Here is a 16786-nt window from a genome sequence, read left to right as displayed (position 1 = left end):
ATTTCAAAGGAAGTTATTTTTGCTGTGTCATCTGTAGAACATGAAATTACACATGAAAAAACAACATGGGAAAAACCATCCTAAGGAATGTTCCCATCCATGTTCCCTCCTGAAACTTAAAAAGGGGAAGTAACTAGTACAGTCATCTAACTAGAGAGTAATAGACTATGCAGAGAGTAACTTTTGAAAGTTTAGTAGCCCAAATTTAAAAGTAGAAATGTTCATTTTAAGTGGAAGGACATCCTCTCCTTTCTTCAACAAAGAAAGTCTATTTTAATGTACCAGATCATTTCTATAATCCCCATTCTCCTGTTTTTAGAATTAATCACAGAAGAGTTTTGCTAAGATCTGAAATAGTGCTAAGGATCATTATTAAGCTTCTACCTGGTAAAGGGAAGTTGAGACCTAAGTTGTTCGGGCTAGGAACATTTCCAGAACAGTCCAAGTGAAGAGATCAAGAGGCCAGGAATGTGTCACTGGGATTAGATAGTGTGGGAGACTTCCCCAAGGTCGCTGATGAGTCATCAGTGAGCCTTGGGCTAGGAAAGAATTGGCTTCCTTGTGAGCATTATTTTTCCATGTGACTAGCTCATGATGACCTGGGGGAAATTGTTTATGGCTATTAGAGGTACAGTTGTGGAAAAATAGAAGCTGGCCTATATACACCTCTAAGGAGACCTCAGGTCAGCCTCAGAGTAGCAGCTGGTTTGGAAGTTAAAGAAGGTGGTTCTGTAACAGGTTCCACGCAAGTAGCCTCAACTTAGCCCTTTTACTCTTCTGCCACCAAGGCAAGTCCCCTACAGAAACTTCAGGATCCCCACATGTGACTCCTTTTCTTACATAGGACAATCATTGAGGTTCATTATTATCATAAGTGTGTGGCTTTCCAAACTTAGACTTCCTAGAGATGATCCTTAGAAACAAGTTCCAAGAAGCCAACCCAATACTTAGGTTTTATTGATTAATTCAATTGAGTGCCCCACATTCATTTCAAAATGACATGGAAAGTGCCTGGAAGTTGCTCTCAAACTTTACAAGCAAGTTCATTCAGACACCTTTTCTCCCTTCAATGTGATACAAGGAACACTACAAACCCTAGTTCTTAGGTTCTGGGGTTTTCTTCTTCTCTGGCCTGCCCACCTGCCTCCATATTCACATTTCCCCACTCAAAGCCACAGGACACACCACAGCCAGCAAAGCCCAGTCCAGCACAATAGAAGACAGTCCAGATGAGCCTTGGAGCATAATGCAACATAGCAACCATGAACATTGCCTTCACTACAACCTGATTCAATACTTTTCATCTTTATCCCTCAACCTACACCATCATTATTATAGCTCACTTATTCACCTTTCCAATTATCCAGAAATTATATGTCCTGTATCTAATCCTGGGCATACTGAATCAAACAACAAAAACAACAAAATTAACTCAGACCTTGCCCTGATGAAACTTATAGTCTAATGAGGATACTAGCCAAATAGCCACATAAATCAATATAATAAATCTGTGTAATGTAGAGATGAAAGACTAAGAATATGTTACAGGGAAACTTACTTTGACTTGCAAGTCATCAGAAGAATGAAAAGAAATTAACTAAACAAAGAGTGAGAAGAAGCAGAGTAAGAAGAGTGTGCCAGGCAGAAGGAAAGGTATATGAAATGATCCTGGGGTTAAGAATATCATGGCACATGCAGCAATGGAAAGAAGGTCTTTGACTATGACTTCCAAAGGAAGGATAAAAAAAAACAAACGTGTGGCCACAAAGGGCCTTGTAGGTGAGCCACATTAAAGATTTGGGTCTTTATTCCAAGAATGATAGCAAGAAGTTTTAGCACAAGTGATAATACAGTAAGACTTTGATTTCAAGAGCATCGCTCTCTCTACTATGGGAAATAAGCTGGGAAGATACTAGCTGGGGAGTTAATATGCAGGTTAGATAAGAGATATCGGGAGTCTGGGCCAGGAGCGTATGATGCAGAGCTATTTAGAAAGCAGAATTGAAGGACTTGGCAATGGATTGTGTAAAGAGGAGAGAATGTGTCAAGGATAATTTGAGGAATTTGGAATTGTTAAATTTCTTGGATGGGAATTAATACTCAGGGAGGATTACTCAGATTTGTCTTGGATGTCTGTTTGTTCTTGTTTTTGAGTCATAGTCATGGAATATTAGATCATAAATTTGGTTTTGAACATGTTAATTCTGGATTGCCTTTGAGACATGAAAAGGGAGAGGTCAGATAAGCATTTTAATGTAAACATTAGAGCAATGACTCTAAAACCAAGAATGACTGCCTCCCAGCAACATTTGCCAATGTCTGGAGTCATTTTTCATCATCACAACAAGCGAAGTTCCTACTGGCATCTAGCAGGTAATGACCAAATGCTGTCAAACATCTAGAACACATAGGACAACCCCACCTTCACAGCAAAGAATTATCCAACCACAAATGTCGATAGTGGCAAGTGTGAGCAAATCTGGTCTATAGATACCTGAGTCATGGTCAAAAACTCGGACACTGATATAAAAATAGAGAATGACAGTACAAGAAAAGTGGGGTGGTACAAATTGAGGAAATTTCACACCCTGCAGCCAGTTGACCCATCATGAGAGATTAAGAAGAAACAGCAGAGAGAAATGAAGAAAACTCAAATATATATAACATCACAGAAGTCAAAATCTGGGTGGGAGTGGGCATCTTTGGAAACCTTAGCAAGTAAGTTGGGGAAATATGATATTTGAATAAAGGTATATTGCAGTGGAAGGTGAACATTGGATACAGTGTAGACAATTCTATTAAATGTGGCTCCAGAAGGGAGGAGAGAAAATGCTGGAATATCAAGAGGAGTTTGGGGTTCAGTGGTGGTTTTGTTATTTTGCTTCATTTTTTAATTATTCTAATATGGAAAATGTCTAACGTATATAGAGGAAGCAGAACCTTGCAATGAACCTCTAGGTAGAGTCGGTTCTGTGGATTCTGGATTCTATTTTATTCCCCAGAATAGCAATTTATACTTTATGAGGGAGTGTACTTGACTGGACTCAAATTCTTAATTCTGTCCTTACAGAAGTGTCTGCTCAATTCTTTTATCACCCACTTGCAGCTTTTCTCGCCAGACCTTTGTATATATGCATCAATGACATTCTTCAAAGAGATAGAACAAATATTGATGAAATTCATATGGAACTACAAAAAACCTCAAATACCAAAGATTTCCCAACCAAAAAATGCAAAAATGCAAACTTCAAACTATGCTACAAAGCCATAATAATTAAAACTGTAGGCAGATCAACATGGCGGCGAGGAGACGCTGCGAGTAAGATCTCCCATTAAAAAAAAGTTAATAGGGAGGAAAAGCGGCAGGTCCCAGTGAGAACTGGGACACGGAAGATAAACGGATGACTCCAGCAAACTACCCGAAGAAGAAAGTTGCCATAAAAGAGGACTAGAGGGGAGGAAAGCACAGAACCCTGCTACCCTCCCCCACCCACAAAGTCAAGCACTCTCTGACCAACAGAGAGGAGGAAAAAAAACAAACTAAAACGACCAACAAGAACAAACTACGCATCAAGCAGGACTGTGAGTGGAAAGGAACTATTTCAGCCACCACACCCCATGAAGTGGAGCTGTGGAGAACCCTGTAGGATTCGCTGCGGAGGTGAGCAAACGGCTCCAGGTGCCATTAGAGAACAATGGAGACCCCCGGAGATCTACACACAGCCCCAGGCCAGCCAGTAAGCTTGCGCAGAAAAGCAGCATGCTGGAAAAACAAACGTGGATCGTGGCTGCCCAGGTCCCAGCACCGGCGACCAAGGCTTGCAGGGAGACGCGCGGGGGCCCTCACTGAGGTGAAAGTCCCTCACTGAGTAATCAGGAACCAGGCACCCAGGCACGGGAGCGGGGTGCAAAAGGCGCCATTTCTACAGTCATTGAACTGGGCTACAGCCTGCATCCTGGACCTGAGGGCTTTGGAACTGAGACCTGGGGCACAAAATTCGGGGCGTGGGTTCTCCACGACGTTGGGGCAAAAGGCAGACACAGCACCCCAAAGCCATTGAGGTTTACCCTACCATTCCCGCTCTGTTCCCTGTCCCACAGGGTGAAAAAAACAGCTCCCCAAGGACATTAGGAGAGATCTCTGGTGCCACATAGCGACCAGAAAAAAAGTCACTAACACCCCATAGAACAGGGACCTTTCTTCAGAAAAGAGTGCTTGAAAATGGCAGAAGGCTCACGGAGGAGCCAGTGGCCAGCTGGGAAGTTAGCCCATGCCAGGCCCCTTCTGATCAGCAGTCTGAGCCCACAGGGGGAGCGGGCACCGATGGCGGGGGCAGACCGGGTGCGCAGAAGAGTGTGCCTGAGACTGGACGTGCAAGGAGTATGTCCCACATCACCATTTTAGAACAGGGACATTTCTTCAGTAAAGACAGCCTGAAACCAGCAGAAAGATCCCTCAGGAGCCAGAGGTGAGCGGGGAAGTTCGCCCACACCAGGCCCCTTCTGGCCTGCAGTCCAAGCCCAGAGGGGGAGCGGGAACCCATCGCCGGAGCAGACCAGGCGCACAGGGGAGTGTGTCCCCACATCGGCATTTTAGAACAGGGACCTTTCTTCAGTAAAGACTGCTTGAAACGGACAGATGGCTCCCAGAGGAGCCAGAAGGGAGCGGAGAAGTTCACCCAAGATGCCGACCACTCCCAGCAACACAGTGTCCCAATGCATACGACAAATTAGAAAATAGACAGTAGGGAGTAGAAGAACCACACGCAACCTAACAACTCCTCAGGAAAAAATCACACCACAAAAAGAAAACCACCCCCCAGATTGCAACAACAGTAACTTGGAAGAACTTCTGAGCCTTCCAGGAAGAGAATTTAAAATTGCCATGATAAAAAAATTGACACAACTCATAAAGGAAAACAATGATATGAGAAAAATAATCAATGATCAGAAGAATGAAATTGAGTCCCTAAAGGGGGAAGCAAAAGAAATGCAACAGATCAAAGAATTAATGGAGGAACTAAAGAACTCTGGGAAAAGCAATGAAAGCAGAATAGATTAAATGGAAGAACTAATAAGTACTCTTGAAGACACAGAAATAAAAAGAACCAAAACAGAAAAGGAAAGAGAAGTACAAAGGAAAAAGACCAAAGAAAGACTTCAGGAACTATCTGACTCCATGAGGAAAGGAAATATAAGAGTTGTAGGAATACCAGAAGGAGAGGAGAGAGATGTAGGAACAGAGAGATAATTGAAGAGAACTTCCCAAATGTGAAGAAGGAGCTGAAAATTCATATACAAGAAGCAAGAAGAACACCAAACTTCCATGATGAAAGGAAAAATACAGCAAGACACATAAGAGTAAAGCTCCCAAGAATTCAGGAAAAGGAAAAAATAATGAAGCTGACAAGAGGGAAGAAACAGATAACATTCAAAGGAAAACCAATCAGGCTGACATCAGACTTCTCCGAAGAAACACTACAGGCAAGGAGAGAGTGGAGGGAAATAGTCAACAGACTCCAAGAAAACAGATGCCAACCAAGAATACTCTATCCCGCAAAGCTCCCCTTCCTCTATGAAGAAAGAATAAGGACCTTCCCAGACAAACAGAAACTCTAGAATTTCATTACAACTAAACCCCCATTCCAAAAAATACTGCAAGGAATCCTAAAGCCAGAACCTCAGAGGGACGAATAACAACAAAAGAAGGCCACAAAAAAAGTTAAAAGAACAAATAAATAAAATCAAAGGAAAGACAAACACAATGGCAAATACAGATGTTAACATATCAATATTAACTCTAAATGTAAATGGACTAAACTCTTCAATAAAAAGACACAGAGTTGCAGCCTGGATTAAGAAACAAAACCCTACCTTTTGCTGTCTCCAGGAAACACATTTAGCTACAAAAGATAAAAATAGACTCAAAGTTAAAGGATGGAAAGCAATCCTATAAGCAAATGGACCAAAAAAAGAAAGCAGGAACAGCTATACTTATATCAGATAAAACAGATTTCAAACTCAAAAAGGTAAAAAGAGACCCCAATGGTCACTACATTATGATCAAGGGGACAATACTTCAAGAAGAAATAACACTCATTAACATATACTCACCAAACAAAGGAGCACCAAAATATATCAGACAACTGTTGTCATCTCTGAAAACAGACATCAGAGAAAACACATACGTAGTGGGAGACTTCAACACACCACTATCAACAATGGATAGATAAACAAGACAAAAAATGAGTAAAGAAACTAAAGCTCTAAATAAGGACCTAGAGCATTTGGGCTTAACAGACATCTAGAGAACACTAAACCCCAAAAAAACGGAGTACACATTTTTCTCAAGCGCACACGGATCACTCTCCAGGATCAATCACATACTGGGACACAAGACAAACATCAACAGATACACCAAGATTGAAATCATACCAACCATCTTTTCTGACCATGAAGGCATCAAACTAGAAATAAACCATAAAAAGAAGGCAAGAAAATCTCCTACCTCATGGAGTTTAAAAACCACACTACTGGAAGACCACTGGACTAATGAGGAGATCAAAGAAGAAATTAAAAAATTCTTTGAATTGAATGACAAGGAGGACACCAATATCCTAAATGTATGGGATGCAGCAAAAGCAGTAATAAGAGGAAAATATATAGCAATAGAAGCTCACATCAAGAAACAAGAAAGAACTCAAAGAAACAACCTAATCTCGAAGCTCAAAGATCTAGAAAAAGAACAACAAAAAAACCCAAAACCAGTAGAAGAAAAGAAATAATAAAAACCAAAGCAGAAATAAATGAAATTGAAACTAAAAAAACAATCCAAAAATCAATGAAACCAAGAGCTGGTTCTTCGAAAAAATCAATAAAATAAACAAACCCCTAGCCAGGCTCACAAAGGAAAAATGGGAGAAAGCACAAATAAACAGGATCATAAATGAAAGAGGAGAAATCACAATGGACAAAGCAGAAATCAAAAGAATAATCAGTAACTACTATGAACAGTTATATGGAAACAAGTTCAACAATCTAGAGGAGATGGACAAATTCCTGCAACTCTACAATCACCCAAAGCTAGATAAAGAAGAAATAGAACACATAAACAGACCAAATACAAGCAGCAAAATTGAAATGGTAATCAAAAACCTCCCCAAAAACAAAAGCCCAGGACCTGATGGATTTGCAAATGAATTCGACCAAACATTCAGAGATGAATTGGTGCCTATCCTTCACAAACTCTTCCAAAAAATTGAGAAGGAAGGGACAATACTAAACACATTCTATGAAGCCAACATTACACTAATACCAAAACCGAACAAGGACAACACAAAAAAGGAAAACTACAGGCCAATCTCCCTAATAAACACTGATGCAAAAATCCTCAATAAATTTTTAGCTATCAGAATCCAACAATGTGTCCATAAGATAATTCACCACGACCAAGTAGGATTCATGCCAGGGACACAAGGATGGTTCAACATCTGAAAATCAATCAATGTTATCCAACACATCAACAAAAAGAAATATAAAAACCATATGATAATATCAATAGATGCTGAGAAAGCTTTCGACAAAGTGCAAGACCCATTCAAGATAAAAGCCCTTGAAATTTTTGGGATACAAGGAACATACCTCAACATCATAAAGGCCATCTATGACAAGCCAACAGCCAGTATCATTCTCAATGTTGAAAAGCTGAAAGCAATTCCATTAAGATCTGGAACAAGACAAGGATGTCCACTCTCACCACTGCTTTTCAATATAATACTGGAAGTCCTAGCCAGAGCAATAAGACAAGAGAAAGACATCCAAGGAATCCAAATAGGAAAAGAAGAAGTCAAACTATCACTCTTTGCAGATGATATACATAGAGAACCCCAAAAACTCCACAGAAAAATAATTCAACTCATCAATCATTTCAGTAAAATGGCAGGATACAAAATCAACACGCAAAAGTCAGTAGCCTTCCTATACACAAACAATAAATCTGAAGAAGAAGAAATAAAAAAAAAACCATCCCTTTTATTATTGAAACAAAAAAAAAATCAAATATTTGGGAATAAATCTAACAAAAGAGGTAAAGGACCTATACAAAGAAAACTATAAAACACTGTTAAAAGAAATAGAAGAAGACACAAAGAAATGGAAAGACATCCCCTGCTCATGGATTGGAAGAATAAACATTATTAAAATGGCCATCCTACCAAAACCAATATACAGATTCATTGCTATTCCAATCAAAATTTCAATGTCATTCTTCAAAGAAATAGAACAATTATTGATGAAATTCATATGGAATCACCAAAAACCCCAAATAGCCAAAGCTCTCCTGAAAAAAAAAGAAGGGAATGGAGGCATCACACTCCCAGACTTCAAACTATACTACAAAGCCATAATCATCAAAACTGCATGGTATTGAAACAAGAACAGACATCCAGACCAATGGAATCGAATAGAAAATCCAGAAATAAACCCACAGATTTTTGGTCAACTAATCTTTGACAAAGGAGCAAAGACTATGCATTGGGGCAAAGAAAGTTTGTTCAATAAATGGTGCTGGGAAAACTGGGTCGCTACATGCAAAAGAATGAAGCTTGACCACTACCTCACACCATACACAAAAATCAACTCAAAATGGATTAAAGAACTAGACATAAGACCTGAAACCATAAAATACATTGAAGGAAATATAGGCGAAACACTACGTGATATGCACATCAAAGACATCTTTACAGACACATCACCCAAAGCAGTGATAGTGAAGGCAAAGACAAACAGCTGGGACTACATCAAATTAAAGAGCCTCTGCACAGCTAAAGAGACAATAACAAAAACAAAGAGAAACCCCACCAACTGGGAGAACATTTTTGCACACAACACTAATGATAAAGGACTGATCACAAAAATCTGCAAAGAGCTGATGAGACTCAACAACAACAAAGAAAATAATCCAGTCAAAAAAATGGGCAGAAGAGCTAAAAAGAAACTTCTCTGAAGAGGAAATGCAAATGGCCAACAGGCATATGGAAAAATGTTCAACATCACTTGTCATCAGGGAAATGCAAATCAAAACTACCATGAGATACCATCTTACACCAGTGAGAATAGCACATATTTAAAAAACTAGCAACAACAAAAGTTGGCGAGGGTGTGGAGAAAAAGGAACTCTTCTGCACTGTTGGTGGGAGTGCAAACTGGTCCAACCACTATGGAGAGCTGTGTGGAGATTTCTGGACCTACTAAACATAGAGCTTCCATATGATCCAGCAATTCCACTCCTAGGTATTTACCCAAAGGACACAGAAACATCAATTCCAAAGAACACCTGCACTCCTATGTTTATAGCAGCACTATTTACAATAGCTAAGCTTTGGAAACAACCCAAATGCCCAAAAATAGATGACTGGATCAAGAAGATGTGGTACATATATACCATGGAATATTACTCAGCATTCAAAAAAGATAAACACATGCAATTTGCAGCAACATGGATGGCGCTGGAAGGGATCATGCTCATCAAAATAAGCCATAAAGAAAAAGAAAAATACCAGATGGTCTCACTCATAGCAGGAATCTAGAAAACTTAAATAAGGAACCAGGAAAATGAATAACTATAAGAAAGTGAAAATCAAAATCAACAAAAAACTATGAACAAGATACACTCTATGGGGGGTAGGGGGCAGGAGGGGAGGAATTGGGGTCAAAATAAGGGGGTTGCAATTGTATGGGGAATATAAAAATAAAATTTATTATTACAAAATAATAAAAATAAAACACATTCATGTCTTTCAAAAAAATAATTAAAACTGATACTGGAAGAAAAAGACATATAGACCAGTGGAATCAAATAGAAAACTCAGGAACAAATGCACATATTTATGGACAACTAATCTTTGACAAAAGTGAAAAGAATACGCAAGGAACAAGGACAGTTTGTTCAATAAATGGTGCAGGGAAAACTGTATTGCTACATGCAAAAAAAATGAAGCTAGACTACTAATTCACACTATGCACAAAACCAACTCAAAATGGATAAGACTTAGACATAAGACCTGAAACCATGAAGTATATAGAAGAAAATATAGGTAAAACACTACATGACATACATCTCAGAAACATCTTTAAAGACACATCCCGCTGAAGCATAAAAGTGAAGGAAAAGATGAACAGCTGGTACTACATCAAATTAAAAATCTTCTGTACAACAAAAGAGACATTAACCAAAACAAAGAGACACCCTACTGATTGAAAAATATTTTGCACACAATATGACTGACAAGGGACTGATCACAAAGATCTACAAAGAGCTGTTGAGACTCAACAAAAACAAAGTAAACAATCCAGTCAAAAAAAGGGCAGAAGAGCTAAAAAGACACTTCTCCAAAGAGGAAGTACAAATGACCAACATGTATATGAAAAAATGATCCACATCACTTGTAATCAGGGAAATGAAAGTCAAAACCACAATGAGATACCACCTTACACCAGTGAGAATGGCACATATTAAAAAACTAGCAACAACAAATGTTGGCGAGGATGTAAAGAAAAAGGAACTCTCCTGCACTGTTGGTGGGAGTGCAAACTGGTCCAACCACTATGGAGAGCTGTGTGGAGGTTCCTCAAACTACTGAAAATGGAGCTACCATATGACCCAGCTTTTCTATTCCTAGGAATCTACCCAAAGGATACAAAAATATTAATTAGTAGTCAACAGGTATCGAAAGGATACCTGTACCCCTATGTTTATTGCAGCACTATTTACAATACATAAGCTATGAAATCAACCCAAATGCCCAAAAATAGATGACTAGATCAGAAGATGTGCTACATATACACAATGGAATACTATTCATCAATCAAAAAAGATAAACTCATGCCATTCACAGCAACATGGATGGAGGTGGAAGGGATTATGCTCAGTGAAATAAACCAGACGGAAACAGAAAAATATAGGGTGGTTTCAAATTATGGGGGGAATAGAGGGGAACCAAATAATGAACCAGGAAAAAAATAATTATAATAAATTAAACACAAAATTAACAGACAACTATTAATCAGAGACACTCTGCATGGGATGGGGAGGAAGAGGGATCAAAACAGGGGAGAGAATGTGTTCTTCCACAAGGGACAATGGTGATGGTGCAGGGGTGAGATGGTGATGGGAATTTTGAGGGAACTACACCTGAGAAGAGAAAGCATTCTTTGTACAAAAAGGAAGAATGATGTAAAATATATGTTAAATTAAATTAAATATATATACATTGAAGTTTTATTACATAACACCATGAGTTGCTTAAAATATTAACACTTCTATTGTGTTACTAAAGAAAGTTTATCCTGTCCAAGTAATCTGCCAGTACCAGAAAACAAAAGTAAGACATGGACATAACTCAGGGTTGTTGTGGGGAGGGGGGGGACGAGAAAGAAAGAGAGAGAGAGAGAGAGAGAGAAGGAATAATCTGCTGTATAAGGCTTTATAATATTCTTTGGAACATAAAGAACAAAGTAATTGGCTGCAGAGGAAGAAGCTTGTAAGTTTTGTGGTGGAAAGCTGCCCGAGATACCCTCCCATGGCTTCCTATGACATCATAGGTGAGATCACTAAGGGATGGGGATGAAGAAAGGGAGAGAGTTGGAGGTTTGGGCTCTGATAAATTTTTAAAATAGTCTTTGCAAGGAGAAAGACAAACACGGATTCCGCTCATGTGGTACATAAAGAAACAAAACAAATGAAATAAGTAAAACAAGCAGGGCCTCCCCTGGTGGCGCAGCAGTTGAGCGCTGGGCTGTGAAGCTGCCTGCAGCCTCTGCAGTGCCGGTTTGAACCCAGCCGCCGGGCGAGGGTCCCACAGGTCGCGCAGACCTCTCCTGCCGCCCGCTGCTCCCCTCAGCAGTGTACTTCGTCAGTCTGCCTGCTCTGCTCTCCCCTCTGGCTCTGGTGAATTCTCTCACCCTCCCACACTTCTGACTGTACCCAATGCTTGTATAAATAAATAAATAAATCTTTTTTAAAAAATAAAACAAGCAAACAAAAAAACCTCTTAGGCTATAAGAATAAAATAGCAGTTGCCAGAGGAAGGAGGAAGGTAGGTGAGTAAATTAGTCAGAAGGGCTCGTGTGTATGGTGATAGATGAAAACAAGAATGCACTCATAAGACAGCATATCCAGATGTTGATTTAAGAGGCTGTCCATCTGAAACCTATAAAATGTTAATGCCATAAGTCAATGTTACTTCAACAAAAATAAATTAATAGAAATACATACATACATACATACAGTAGTCTTTGCAGAATGGAAAGAATCAAATTTGATGAGAGAAGCATTGTAAGAACAAGGACTGGTCAGTGTTGAGAGTCCCCCCAGGCTGACTGTGATGAACTTACAGTGGTACCAGTCAGCCTGCCTGTCCTGGGGCAGGATTTTGTCCATCTGCATCTTATAGCGTGTATTGAAGAGCACAGGATGTAGAACATGGATTTATTCAGGGTTGGGGTTTTTATAAGACTGGTGAGACCAAAGAGTGGTGCCAAGGGTATTTATAGTAATTACTCGGGCATGATTTAAATAATGCATTCAAAGTCTGAGCACCTTATGAAACCATGAAAAGCATGTTTTGGAAGTCCTCTGGTTAACCTAGGGCAGACAGAATTGAGAAAATTGTTCCCCCACACCTCCCCAGCCTGCAAACCAGATTAAGCATGTAACCCTGGCATTCATGAGCTAAAGGAGCTCTCTTGGGCACATGTGACAAAAAGAAAGTGGCAAAATCTACTAGTCATTCCCTGCACCAGGATACATGTTCCTCCCCCCAGCCCAGGATACATATTCCCTCTCCTAGATCCCAGGGTCCACCTACACTCAGGTCCACCTACCTAAGTGTAAATATTAAAAGTTCTAAGTGATTATCTTTTTTTGAATGCTGAGTAATATTCCATGGTGTATATGGACCACATCTTCTTGATCCAGTCATCTATTTTTGGGCATTTGGGTTGTTTCCAAAGCTTAGCTATTGTAAATAGTGCTGCTATAAACATAGGGGTGCAGGTGCTCTTTGGAATTGATGTTTCTGTGTCCTTTGGGTAAATACCTAGGAGTGGAATTGCTGGATCATACGGAAGCTCTATGTTTAGTAGGTCAAGAAATCTCCACACAAAAAGATAAACACATGCAATTTTCAGCAACATGGATGGAGTTAGAAGGGATCATGCTCAGCAAAATAAGCCAGAAAGAAAAAGAAAAATACTGGATGGTCTCAGTCATAACAGGAATCTGGAAAACTTAAATAAGGGACCAGGAAAAAGAATAACTATAAGAAAGAAAATATCAAAATCAACAAAAAACTATGAACCAGAGACACTCTATGAGGGGTGGGGAGCAGAGAAAGGAGGGATTGGGGTCAAAATAAGGGGGTTGTAATTGTATGGGGAATATAAAAATAAAATTTAAATAAAAAAAAGAAAATAAATACCTGGCAAGAATATTAAAGAATAAAAAAATATTAAAATAAAATAAAAGTGAGAGAATTAAAAAATAAAAAAAATTTTATGAAAGTCCTAAGTGAGGTAATAAAGTATGTTCCACACCCCTATCCTTACAAATATAACTTCATGATGGTCTGGAAGGACAAGCTTAAATTTAGAATTCTCAGATTTTAATGAGGCAGGAAAAGCGGGCTCAAACCTGTGGTCCAGCACTCTTCCCACGCCACACTGCAAGGGGCCTCGTGTCCGTGTGTTTGGACACCCCAACCCACGTGTCCAAGTTCCAGACACAGCTACAGGCCGATGTGTCCAGCCACAGTAACGCTGTCCTATAGATGTCTTGCCTGTGGAAAGGAACAATTGGAGGCAGGCAGAGCAGGGCCCTCTGAACTTTTGGGGTTTGGAGCAAGGACCCAAACTTATGTCTCTGGACAAATTAAGAGACACAATGACACCCGGTACTTGTGGTCTTTGCTCTGTTCCTAGTCTGACCGTCTGTCTGTGTTCTGTTTCTCCTAGCGGGCTGTTTATCACCATCCACGACAAGGGCCACATTGCAACAATGCTAAACTCTTGGCCAGAAGATGACATTAAGGTATGACCCTGTTTTCTCTACTAGTGCTCTGTTGTCAGGTAAATCCTTTCACCCTGGACCACAGTCATTCCCATTTATAAAAAAAAAAAAAAAGAGCTGGAAAAATGTTGAAGACAAGAAGCTGCATCCCTTTCTCAGACCTGGATCACAGGCCTGTCACAGCCAAACGCAAATGCACCTCGAGCAGAGGCTTGAATTAAACAAGCACCATGAGAAATTTCGTAATGGTAATAATAGCAGTGTGGTCTGATGATATGCCCAGCGTGTGATGAAACCTACCAAATTATACACTGACAGGTGGAGAAAGACAAACACTGGGTGATTCGAATTCATACTACATAAAGAAACAAAACATATAAACCAACAAAAAGTTTTGTAGACGGTAAGAACAAGGGAGTATTTACCAAAAAGGAGGGGGTGGATAAATTGCATAAAGCAGGTCAGTTGAATGGAGGAGGGTGGAACTGGACTTTCAGTGGTGAAATTAATGTAATACATACAGATGTTGTTTTATCACTGAACCCCTAAAACTTACATAATGTTATAATGTGATATTATATTATATTATATTATATTATATTATATTATATTATATTATATTATATTATATTATATTAATATTATATTATATTATATTAATATTATATTATATTATATTATATTATATTATAATAAATAAACACTGCCAGTTTGCATGGTGGATACAGAGAGAAAGCAGAAAGAGACTCTCTTCTTGAGTAGCTGACTTTTCATGAGGAAAACAAAACAGACACACAAAGACTCACAAGGTGGAACTTGATCCGAGATGAAGGAAACATCCAGAAAGACCTGGCGTTCAAAGAGGCAGAGATGACTCTTGATCTGAGGGGAATCTGGAAGGATTCCTGGAGAGGCGACTGCAGAGCAGGGACTTGAATGGAAGGTAGAGTTTGGACAGGTCGACCCTGGAGAGGGTAAGGTGTATGATGGGGATATTCTGCACCAGTAGAAAACCCCTATGACGAGAAATGCCCTCACACCTGGGTGGCCGTAACAGTGCGTGTGGGGAGCGGGGCGGGGGTGGCTAGTGGGGGGAGATATTCAGAGTGACCAAAAAAACCTGCTGTTTCTTCCTGTGTTACCCATCAAAGAGTCTAAAAATTATCACTGAGTCAGAACCTCTCTCACCAGTTCTGGGCCCGGCCACCACCACCACAAATGTAAACAAAAGGGCCTTTGATACTGCAAAAGAGAGGAGAAAATAATGCAACCCATGAGGGAGGAGAGGGAGAAGGTCCAGTGACCAGGCAGCGTGCAAGATGGAGTTGCAGCTGCAGGAGCGGGCGGGGCGGGGCAGGGGTCCACTGCTGCAGAGGTCAGGGCTCCCTCATCCTGGGAGGTGGGGGTGAAAGTTCACCACCCAGTAGGGCAGCTGCCTTCCACGGTAGCTCCAACAAAACAAAAATGAAAACAAAAACCAAAAAAAGAGGAGAGCACATATGCCTCACTCCCTTTTAAAGGCTCACAGAAATGAGTGCTCAGCTCCACCTCCTTCCCAGAAGCTTGCTCAGGACGTCAGGGTGGAGTTGGGGCTGAGTAACTGCACAGTTATCAGGCCTGGTCCTGTCTGGCTCAGGTGGTACCAACCTCAGGGGGTGGAGCTCAACCCCTCACCTGCATCAGGCCACTCCAACACCTAGAGCATCAATTTTACTCAAAAAATTTAAGGAGAAAACAATTTTATAGAATAAACAGGATGTCAAATGCAAAATTTGTACTAATTTATAATATAAAGCATGCAGCTTTGTAGGAACCTGTTAGCATCTATATAGCTACACCCCCAGATTACCTCCTGCCAAAGGGGCTTCTACAGAAAAGTTTAAGGGACTCTAGCATCTACCATTGTCACTTCTGCAAACAAAATGAAGAAAAAATGCAAAACATTTGCTAGTGCCTGGTAAGAGGTTTTCTGGCACATGGGCTGGGAGGTGTTGGAGCTGACTGAACCCCACACCAGTACCTCCCAGGGCATTACCCACCCCCCCTGCCTGGACTGGGAAACTGAGGCTTGATATCATTGTTTTTCTCCAGAGCCTCTTCCCTCCATTCCTGCAGTGCCCTGCACCTCCTCTGATCCCTGACACCAAGTACACCTGCACCCTAACTCTCTCTCTTGGTATCCCTCCTACTCCAGGCTCTCAGGGAAGTGGTAGCATTTAGAACAAGAGCAGGTAGGGCTGGGTCTTGACTCTCAGGACCAGGTCCAAGTGATGGCCAGAGTCCCTGGACTCCAGACCTGGGCATAGTGATGTGCTCATTTCATGCCTCTCTATCTGGGTATGGAGCTGCTCTGTACTTCTCCCTCCTGCCCATCTGCTTGCCCTCCAGTTACACGCAGGCATTGATCCTGCAGGATTTGGCCCTAGTCCCAGAAGAAGCATATTTCCAGGATGTGTCTAAGATGAAGTTATAATAAAATCTTGAGGACTTTAAGGGAAGCCAGCTCCCTCAACAAAATAAATCTATCCAGGCTCCCTGCATAGTCATGCTGCTGAAATCCTACAAAACACCTTCCTGGACAGTTCAATCTTGTGAAACTTTGGACACAGTAGGTGCTCAGTACATGCTTGCTGAATTGAATGAACTCAGTGGATGGACTTGTTGAGCATCTTCCCATACCAGGCACTGTGCCAAGAGCAGAGAGGTGAGGTCTCCGCCAAT

The 16786-nt window shown here is 40.6% G+C and overlaps 1 protein-coding gene across 1 annotated transcript in view; it reads left to right on the top strand.

The window, feature by feature from the left end:
- Positions 1 to 16786, top strand: part of ME3 (malic enzyme 3) — a gene marked incomplete at its 3' end in the record, with an annotated part of 220180 nt that overhangs the window by 133605 nt on the left and 69789 nt on the right. The window contains exon 4 of the mRNA XM_084250209.1: positions 14011 to 14086. Coding sequence (XP_084106335.1) covers positions 14011 to 14086 — 76 coding nt within the window. The remainder of the gene's footprint in view (positions 1 to 14010; positions 14087 to 16786) is intronic.

The sequence above is a fragment of the Talpa europaea genome, assembly GCF_964194135.1.
Source record: "Talpa europaea genome assembly, chromosome: 1".
Taxonomy (NCBI): domain Eukaryota; kingdom Metazoa; phylum Chordata; class Mammalia; order Eulipotyphla; family Talpidae; genus Talpa; species Talpa europaea.
Note: the sequence above shows the minus strand (reverse complement) of the source record. Positions and strands in the feature narration are given on the sequence as shown.